General features: G+C 37.2%; 2 protein-coding genes across 2 annotated transcripts; one reads left to right on the top strand and one right to left on the bottom strand.

Moving 5' to 3' along the window:
* The first annotated feature begins 8 nt into the window (after positions 1-8).
* Positions 9-1378, top strand: LOC132201303 (uncharacterized). Its single transcript, XM_059627358.1, has 5 exons — positions 9-294; positions 356-494; positions 623-772; positions 838-1035; positions 1100-1378. Exons 1-5 carry the CDS (start codon positions 194-196, stop codon positions 1277-1279), a joined length of 768 nt encoding a protein of 255 aa, XP_059483341.1. The 5' UTR covers positions 9-193; the 3' UTR covers positions 1280-1378.
* LOC132201285 (uncharacterized) lies at positions 1306-9505 on the bottom strand. The gene is made up of 14 exons (XM_059627322.1): positions 9074-9505; positions 6590-6725; positions 5163-5566; positions 4825-4941; positions 4666-4769; positions 4450-4577; positions 4121-4393; positions 3691-4066; positions 2745-3618; positions 2496-2689; positions 2197-2437; positions 1919-2141; positions 1743-1869; positions 1306-1687 (listed from the first exon to the last, which is right to left on the bottom strand). The coding sequence occupies exons 1-14, from the start codon at positions 9369-9371 to the stop codon at positions 1487-1489; spliced, it is 3696 nt and encodes a 1231-aa protein (XP_059483305.1). The 5' UTR covers positions 9372-9505; the 3' UTR covers positions 1306-1486.
* Between the last annotated feature and the right edge of the window lie 140 nt (positions 9506-9645).

Raw genomic sequence — 9645 nt, 5'->3', positions numbered from 1 at the left:
AATGCCAACCTATGAAAAAACGTAAACACTAAACAAACAAATTTCTCTTTTGACAGGAGAAGTCGTACGTCTGTGTGGGTGATGTGTGTCAGAACATACATCACTTAAAACTTAAATGTAAATGTAATTATTGCAATGACTCACATTCACATTCTTTGTGAACTCGTCGTATATTGAACTTTTGACGCTCACCATGGAAGGTATTTTAGACGAAATCAACATCACTTACAACTGGAAAATTATCAACGAAAAGAAAATAAAAAATGCTGTAACAGTTTTCAACCCATCGAGCAGGTTCATATATTGATTTAAATTCTGATAGATTTTTATCAAAATAATTTTTTTCCCATTTCAGTATTGAAATTGACGAGATCGTCTCTTTGGACTCTTGCATCGCTTTTTCCCAGCAAGACGAAGCAACTGGCCCACTTGAAATTTTCATCGACGTGGTCAATCCTGGTCATGTGATAAAAGGTGTCTGGTTAGTCTCAGAGGTACGTTGGTGATATTATTTAAATTTATTTTTCAAAAAATATTATGGTATTAAGAAATAAATGCAATCCATCGTAAATTTATTTTGGCAATGAAATTCTAAGTTTATTTGATATTTGATATAATTTAGGCTAAAATATTGGAGGTGTTTGGAAGATTAGGAGAATACGAAAGCACAACTAATGCTGTTAATACTTTGGAAGGAGAAGATGACGATGAAATGCAAGTTTATAGGGCTAAACTTCCCTTAAGAACTCCCTCCAGAAAATGTTCGATTAGGGTAATAATTTTTTTGTATTGCACATAATTTTTATGTTAGCTGACTTAGCTGTTTTTTGTTATCAGTTTGCCGGAGTAACCAATGGGAAAAAGGAAATGTGGCTTTTAGGAATGGGCATTGTTCTGGAACCTTGTGTGTCATCACCGGAAGTTGAATCTCTTGCTAAACGAGTTGAAAGCATTTTGCAAGATTCAAAAGTACCCTTGTCGAAAAGCGCAGAAAATTTCAAAGCAGTTGTCTTTAGTCAGCCAAGCTTCCATCAGGTAATTAAAACTTTTTTTTATATTTGTTAATGAAAAAGATCTTATGTGCTCAATAATATCTTAGAATGCTGAGCAGGAAACGAAAATTAGTATTTCAAAGCAGTTGCAGCAATTTGAAGTCAACATGATGAATCACATTGACATGAGGTTTAAGCAAATGGAAGAAATGATAGAAAAAATTAACAGACGTTTAGATGGAATTACAGAAAGCTGTAGAGATTCCAATGACACCCTGCAAAGCTGAAATTGTTTGAAAAATAATTTATGCTATTGAATCAAGAAAGTTTTTTGTTTGACAAAGAAATTTAAGCAGAATAAAAATATTGAAATTTTTCACATGGAAGATTTTTAGTTTATATTTTTATTAACAAAAAATCATTGCTTCCTTGGTTTATCAGAAACATATTTATAAAGATCAAGAAGGAAGTCTGGTAAATTCATTTTAAAAGGATCAGCTGGTATCTGCAGCTTGCGAATCTTCACTCTCATCCGAGCTAACACTATTCTTTTTCAAATGCGACGAAAAAAGTTTACTCTCAACACCAGTGTTGTGCACACTCATTAAGGGCATCATGGCTGATCTAAGGCTCCACATGAGTTTAGGGAACAGAATCTCTTGTTGAGCAAGCAGCTGCTTGGTTCTGTGCCTCTCCTGGAAATAAACAAATTTAAGAAACACTTGGCAGCAAAAAAATGACGCAACTTACTTTGGGGGCCTCGAAACATGCAGGACAGTTTTCCTTGATCACAGGCAACTTTTTGCTCTCAGCAAACTGTCTCAGATTTTTCTCTCGGACAAACACAAATGGTCGAATCACTCTCAAATCTCTTTCCCTAGAATTTGAATTAAATTTCAAGCTCGAAAAATTGAAAAAATAATCACTTGACGTTGTAGTGGGCTTTCATGGTTCTCAAACGGCCATTGTGAAAAACTGACATCATGAAGCTCTCACTCAAGTCGTCCAAGTGCTGACCCAACGCCAGCACATTGTAACCCTCTCGTCTGGCAGCTGCGTATATTCGCCCCCGCTTCATCCTGCTGCAAAAGCTGCATATTGATTTGCAAGCGTCCATGTTTTTCAACTCTGTGGCTTTGTCCAAAATACCTAACATTATAAATGTTTTTAATTTTTTATATTTAGCTGACTGACATTCACTTACTTTGCTCTTCATAGAAATATGGCACACCTAAAGATTGGAGGTACGGAATCAAAGGTCGTGGGTCGTAGCTTGACGTTTGCGGGTCAACAGTGATGGCTCCAAATTCAAAGTCCATGTTCTTAGAACGAGCATAGAACTGGTACTGGTGAATTGTGTGCAGCAAACTGAGAGAATCTTTGCCTCCAGATAAGCAGACGAGCACCCTGTCACCGGGCCGAATCATTCCAAACTCCCTGATAGCCTGTTTTTTTTCCTCATTAGCTATATTCCTCGTGATCAAAATTAAAATATGCAACAACCTCAACTGTGGGCTTCCAGATTTGTTTCGGAGGGCAGAACCACCTTGTTGAGGCTACCGAAATTTTCCGATTAATACTGCAGGAATTCACTGCTTGATTCAAATCCTGGCCGACTTTAACATTGCTTTCCAGTCCATTCGATTCTTGTTCCTTGCTTGTGCTTTCACTTTCTATCACAGTTGGACCATCCAAGCCTACAATAACAAATTTAATATAACATAAAAAGATTATTAATCTATTTTTAATTACAGTCGTCAATAACTGGTGAATTGCACAAAGGGCTTCTTGGGGCTGGAGAGCTAAACGTTCTCGGTTTCCTGAAGGATCTCATCAATGATTGCTCAGGGAAGTTGAAATGGTTTAAGGAGTTTAAAGATTGGGATGAAGACCTTTTCAATTCTCCAGTTTCTTCAGCTATAAGCAAATCCACTGCACTGACGACCTCTCTAAGCTCCGATTTCATCTCCGAGGCAAGTTTTTGTGAAGCTTCTACCAAGTACTCGGCAACGTCTTCTGCAGACTTGAGCGACAAAGATCCAGATCTTGGTCTCATTTCAGGCAAGCACTCGTTTGATTCAGATTCGTGAAGCACATCCTGCACTTGACAGATGACCTCTCTTATCTCAGACTTGATTTCCTGGGTTATCTCGTTGGTAACGCCTTGCACGTAGGCCTTGATGTCTTCAGTGCTTTGCACAAAATTTTCTTTTGCACCCATATTTAACAAGTCTGTCTGGCTGCAGCAACTCCTCTGGTTTAGCAACAAATTGGGCAGCGGACTTACAGTGGACGAGTCAAGTGAGGTGCAGTTGTTGAAGCTCTGTTCGATGCACAGTGTGTGTTGCAAAGTGAGATTGCTAGGGTCCACCGAGCCTCCTACTTCAAAATTTACAGAACTATTGCTCTCCACTGAATCTTGCGGTTCAATAATTCTGGGCGGTGGTATTGGACTAGATCGAGATCCCTCGTAGTTCACTGGGTCGAATGGCACCAAGTGCTTGACGTTCTGGGAGTGTCCCAAAAGCAAATCCTGTGCTTCACACGGCAGCATGAACCACCGCAGCTTTTCTGCGTGCTCATCAAACAAGATGCTCTGATCAGCAATAGCGTACTGCTGAGCCATCTAAAAAGAGAGAAAAATGTCATATTATGTAAACATCATTCTTTGGTTTTGTAGAGAAATTAAAAAGCCAACCTTTCGTGCTTTTCCAAAAATATTTCTGGCCGTTTGCAGAATATGAGAGTAATCCTCAGGCACAGCTAATGCATTGTTGGCCACTTTTTTATCAGAGTAGTTCATTTGGCCCCCCACATAGTTTATGCTGCCCAGCCAGCGTCGGTCTTTGAACACTAAATTTGATCGATGCCGCCACTCGCCAGTTTCTGGATTCAGAATGTACTGGGGCAGAAGTTTCCATCCCTCCAACGCAACCATTTTCAGGGCCTCCAAGACAAAAGCCACTTCGTTGTCACTCATGAAGTATGGAAGACTTATTCGAGCAAAGCCAGGGCGCAGCATCTCATAATTGGAATGTTCTTCTTGCCGCCTCAAATGCGTTCTATCCAGTCGGCTAAAATCAAACATAAATACTAAATACGCTAAGAATAATTTAAATAAAACCAACCTGTCCTCTATTAATATGTCCTCGTATTTCTTTGCAAGGTCTTCATTGATTCCTAGCAAGTCTTGCGCGTATGGCCCAGCACAGGCACAACCGCCTCTTGCCTGAATTCCAAACACATCATTCAGAATTGTGCAGATAAAGTTATGGTGCAGAAACGTCCCTCGAGGATGACGGACCATAAATGAGAAAATGGCCAAACGCTGATTGCATGAGTGGGTAAGAGGGCCTAACAACAACAACTCGGGCACCGTTTTAATGTGCGCCAGTACATTTCTAAAAGAGAGAAAAACAAATCAAAAGTGATTCAATCCTCTATCATTTACACCCACTTGACGATTTGCTCTTCTCTGGCCATAATTGCTTGCACGCCAACGCTTTCTTTCAATTGCATTGCCAGACCGGCTCTCACCGACTCGACAATTGCAGCCGTGCCTCCCTCTTCTCTGAGCTCAACGTCCTGGAATAATTAATTTCTGTTACAAATTCTAAAAGCTTGAGCCTACATTAATGTATTTTTTTTCTTTGAGAATGAATGAATATCTTACTTTGAGGTATTTATGATCATCTCTGGAAACAAAAAAAACTGTTCCTCCACCACAGCCGTTTGGTGTTTTGTTTTTGAACAATGATTTCTTTGCAATTAGGACGCCTGGTTATGACAAAGATTAGAGATTTTATTGAAAAACTTATTTAGTTAAAATTACCTGGTGTTTGTACTCCTCCAACAAACTTGTGGACTGAGAAGAAAATTGCGTCTTTGTTAACAGAGCTCTCACCAGCACCGTGCAGCAATGGATTCATGTCAATTTTGACGTAAGGAGCTAAAATCATATGAAATTTTAAATTAATATTCCTATATTAACACAGTACATCTGAAAATTCAAAATAAATTAATTTTAAAAATTGAATTTAATTAAATCTGCAATTTATATCTGATTTACATATTTTACATTAATAATCGTAAATTTATTTATGATCAAAATTACTTGTATATTATAGAAAACGGCTCTTAAAAAATTGAAATAAACAAATAGCTCCAAACCTGCAGTAGCATAATCCCAGAAAGCGAGCGCTCCAAACTGGTGTAGCAAAAGGGTTGTGGCGACGTCATCAGCCATGACGCCAGTAATGTTGGACGCAGCCGAAAAGCAGCCGATCATTTGCTGGTTCAGTTGAGAGTGGGCCTCTAGTTGGCACTTGAGATTGTCCAAATCGAGAAAACCATCCTTGGTCTCTGGTATCCTGATGATTTTGGCGCCGATCTCGCGCCATGGAAGGAGATTCGAGTGGTGCTCGCAAGGACCGACAAATACAATCGGCGGCACCTGCAAGTTGAGCGCGTGGATGAGCTTGTGGACGGCCCCAGTGCACCCGTTTCCAGCGAAAATAACTGCGTCGTGCTCCGAAGCGTTGACTGCATTTCGGAAAATATCGCGAGCCTCATGTCTGCAAAAACGAGAGGATATAATTAGGGGGTTTCATCCAGTAATTGCATGTTTCTTGTAATTGGCTGAATTTGTTTTATTCATATGCAGAAAGCAAACTTAAATCTGCTTACATCTAAAGAAATTGAAAATTTTGATAATTGAAGAAGTTCAAAGCTAAAAACTCACACTGTTAATTAATATTGGCTAATGAATTAATAAGTTTAAAATTAAAATTAAATTTTTTTGCCCGTCAATAAAGGGTATAAAGGTGTTGTGTTACATGTTTAATGGTTCAGGTTATTTTCACATCACATGCTTTGATTTCATTTATGCAGTTCATTAATGCGCGGCCACATAAATGAGTACGTAAACGACCCACACCAAGTGTAATTGAACACCTCTTTCAGAATAACAGGCAGCTGGATAATTTGGAAAGAAAATCATGTCAAAATTAACCGATTGGGAATCGCTGCTCTTCAGCTGATTTTGAATTTTTTCCTTATAAAGTAAAGTGAAAGAGCTGCTCATAATATTTATGTAAGAGAAAAACATAGCTTCAGTTTTCATAAAATATATTCAGTGTGACGAGAAAAAAAAAATTAATTTGCATTTAAAAAAATATTTTTCGCTTCAATACAATTGCACATGAATAACTTTTCCACATCTTCACATGATACATTCTTTGATTGAGTGGCCACATGCCATCTGCTGCCAGTGTCATTGGTTTGAGCAGACACTGCTTGCGTCAATTAACCTTTCATGGCCTTGACCAGGGATGAAACAATTAAAAAAGCAGCAGATGCAAAATAAGAGATTAATTTTCACATGGTCCCGATTAAAGTGTTGTGGGCAAGATCCATAAGTGTTGGCAAGACGCATTTTGCATCTAATTGAAAAATGACCTAAATTGCATAATAAAGAGAGCTATTGTGTAATTCACATTCCATGCAAATTGCCCTCAGGCAGTTGGGAGCTTGAAAGTCTAAACTTGAGGATGGCTGAAAGGTTCATTGGGAACAATAAAATCGGTTCAATGCCACACCTGAAGAGAGTGGATTGCAGCGAGGTCGTGGAGGTCGTCGTGTGGGTGTTGCCGTAGCAGGGCAGCACCTCGCTCAAGATGAACTGCTCGATGAAACTGAGCGACCGGCCGGACGCCGTGTAATCGCAGTACACAACTGAAACACAATCAAGATGAGCTCGTCAATAAAATTTATTTAGAGCATTCGATTGCGTCATAAAATATGCATTTCTATTTACTTTTCCCTCCCAGTGGAATTTTGAATTGTAAAAACAAACAGGTTTTCCTTGTTGACTTTAGTTAGTCGGCATTTATAATTTATGCTCTGATTCTCGAGCGCTCCAAAGATATATGCCGACGAAAATTTTTATTTCAACCTCTTATTCTTGAAATCAGGTGGATTTTCTTGTTTTCTGGTAAATTCAGCCTTGGGCTCAATTCCCCACATAGGCCTTCTCAGAATCATGAAACAATCAAATTTGAACGTTCATCATTTTCAAATGAGAACATTAAAGCGATTAAGGTAAAAATATTTTTAAATTCAGATCAAGTGACATTTTTTAGAATTGTTTACTGTGAATTGAAGTTTATTGGGTGTAATTAATCAAGCAATCTTACTTGACCCATAATTATAGTTTTTTATTTAAAATTCTGATGAGGAGCCACAATTGAGTTTTTTAATTTCAAAATTATTTCAGAATAATTAGAGTCATCTTAATGTAAATAACCATCAACTAAGAATGGTAGAGTAGCAAAAATAACTTGCTATCAAAAATCAAAATAATTTGTGCTTATTTTTCTTGTAGTCCAACAATAATTTTTGATAATATTGATTTTTTTCATTGGGTTTAATTTTCAGTTATGGTCAGCGCCATTGATTTAAATTTTGTCTGGGTCAAATTTTTAGGTTATCTAATAATTTCTGTGCAGACCTCCTCAGAAGTGGCTTCAATCTATTCTAAACAAGTTGGCTAAATAAAATGATGGGGGGTGCTTTTGACCTCAATATTTGCATTTACTTTTTTACTGGGAAGCCATAAAAGATGAAAAAGACACCTAAAAAGCATCTAAAATAAATATTAAATTTTTTTCTTTGCAATAATAATGCCATGTTTTTTAAATAAATAAAAAAAAAAAACAATAATAAATTAACTGGCTATTAATCAAGGCTCTTGAGACTTTACGCCGTTTTATCATTTTATTCTGAACTCAACTTGTTTGCCGGCACATTTTTATTTCCTAGATTATGCAATGAATTGCATTATTTATATTTATTAATATTATGATTTGCCTTCGATTCCTCATCTCTTTCTTCGCAGTATATGCGCGGCGTGCTGTGGCGTGTGGAAAATTCCGCAATCGCAAGTACTTTCAGATGCAGCAGTGCTGCCGCGTTTAATGTGAGAAGAGCTTCCTGCTATGTGTGCACAGCAATATGCACAATTAATGCGTTGCACTTGCAGGCCGCCTTGAAATGTTGAAAATATGGAGTGTTGCTACGTTGCATTCAGTTTGTTTTTTCTTTATTCATTTATTTATTTATTCTCTATTCATTATAAATTAATATTATTCTGCGTCAACACTCTTGCACAAAATAATTTACATAAAATATTTTGTTGATTCTAAATTAATTAACAAGATTATTGATGGAACCATATTTTAATAAATATAATTTTTAAATTTCTTCCTTTCTTTAGATCCAGTTCCTCTATAATGATTCGGGAAAATTCGCTAGAAAAAAGCGCTTCCATACTAAATATTTTGGTGCGTAAAAAAATAGATGAAATAATGTGAACTATTTATAAATGATATACGTTCAAATAATTAATTAAACTAGCAAAAGACCCAAACAGTAAGTTTTTGGTGCATTAATTTTAATTAAATATTATTATCAAATAGCCAAGAAAGATAAAAAATAATCACAAGTTTGCATAAGAAAATGAGAGTTTAGGTCAATAAAATCATATTTCGAAACAGTGCCAGTGGCAAAATATATCAGTGCAAGTAAAAATCTAAAGAAATCATCTTTTGGTTTTAATTTTAAATGATAATTAAAAAAAACCATCTTCCATAAAAATTGTGTTTCAAAAGTAATACCGAAAAGTTTAAAGTTATCAGTACGTAACAACTAAGTTTGTACATAAAACCTATACTTTTATCTGGTAATTTACTTTTTTTTAATTTTGCGTTTAAATAAATGCGATGATTATTAAAAAAAAAAAAAAAAGATTTAGGCATTCCACATAAGGTGCTTGTGTGTTCCAAATTCAAGTATTTGATTAAACTTTAGCTGAAAAAGTAAACTAAAAACATTTAAATTAATATTAATTAATATCATTGATAAATTAAGCTGTATTTTCTTAGGGGAACCGAATTGCAAAATTATAAATATTTTGGAGAATAAATATATTTTAGATGACATTGTCAAATTTGTGTCCTAAATATAGGTGCTCAGTAGGTAATTATTAAGCAATTAACCCATTGGCACAGATTCAAGTTTCTCACCCTTTCGTCCTCCGTAGGGTCCATTGAACGTCGTGTCCTTGCCGACGACGTTCTGGTCGATGTACTGGATCAGCTTGTTGGTGTCATGGCACTTTTTGGGTTGCGACTCGCCGCCCTTGTAGTTTTCGGGCAGCGAGTAAAACTTGCGCGGCCCGAAATTGCTGCCAGACATGAATGCAGCTCGTGTGAAATTTCGTCGAGAAGGTGAGCAAATGATCGTCTCCGCCGACGAGATGAAAAGTGCGACGGCTCTGCTTACAGACTCCGACAGCAATTCAATTGGAATCGAAGCCAACATGCGCTCTCGACGGCCGACTACGCTCACCAGAGCACACCGTCCACCAGACTAAGCAAATTCGCAGTCACCACGCTGCTTTTGCGAGCAGTTCTCCAACCAACACCATGCGTGCCAAAACTCGTCTCACGTCACGACAAGTGCTCCGCCCCGCCAGCCGGCTGAGTGAAAACTTTTCGCAAAAAGTATTACCAACTTAACAAGGATTTCATTCAAGTAATTCCACATAGGCTTTTATGTAGCTCGTTGATTTCACCTGCCTTTTCCTAGTTTCATT

This window comes from Neocloeon triangulifer, unplaced genomic scaffold (assembly GCF_031216515.1).
Source record: "Neocloeon triangulifer isolate White Clay Creek 2 clone unplaced genomic scaffold, ASM3121651v1 ptg000014l, whole genome shotgun sequence".
NCBI classification, from domain to species: domain Eukaryota; kingdom Metazoa; phylum Arthropoda; class Insecta; order Ephemeroptera; family Baetidae; genus Neocloeon; species Neocloeon triangulifer.
The sequence above is the reverse complement of the archived record's forward strand: the minus strand, read 5'-3'. Positions and strand labels throughout refer to the sequence as shown.

Coding starts and splice junctions, on each gene's coding strand:
- LOC132201303 (XM_059627358.1), top strand. CDS start 194: ATGGAAGGTATTTTAGACGAAATCAACATCACTTACAACTGGAAAATT. Junction 773..837: donor CCAGAAAATGTTCGATTAGG/GTAATAATTTTT, acceptor TTTTGTTATCAG/TTTGCCGGAGTAACCAATGG. Junction 1,036..1,099: donor GTCAGCCAAGCTTCCATCAG/GTAATTAAAACT, acceptor ATAATATCTTAG/AATGCTGAGCAGGAAACGAA.
- LOC132201285 (XM_059627322.1), bottom strand. CDS start 9,371: ATGTTGGCTTCGATTCCAATTGAATTGCTGTCGGAGTCTGTAAGCAGA. Junction 5,567..6,589: donor CTGCAATCCACTCTCTTCAG/GTGTGGCATTGA, acceptor TCGTTTTTGCAG/ACATGAGGCTCGCGATATTT. Junction 2,690..2,744: donor TTCACCAGTTATTGACGACT/GTAATTAAAAAT, acceptor TTGTTATTGTAG/GCTTGGATGGTCCAACTGTG.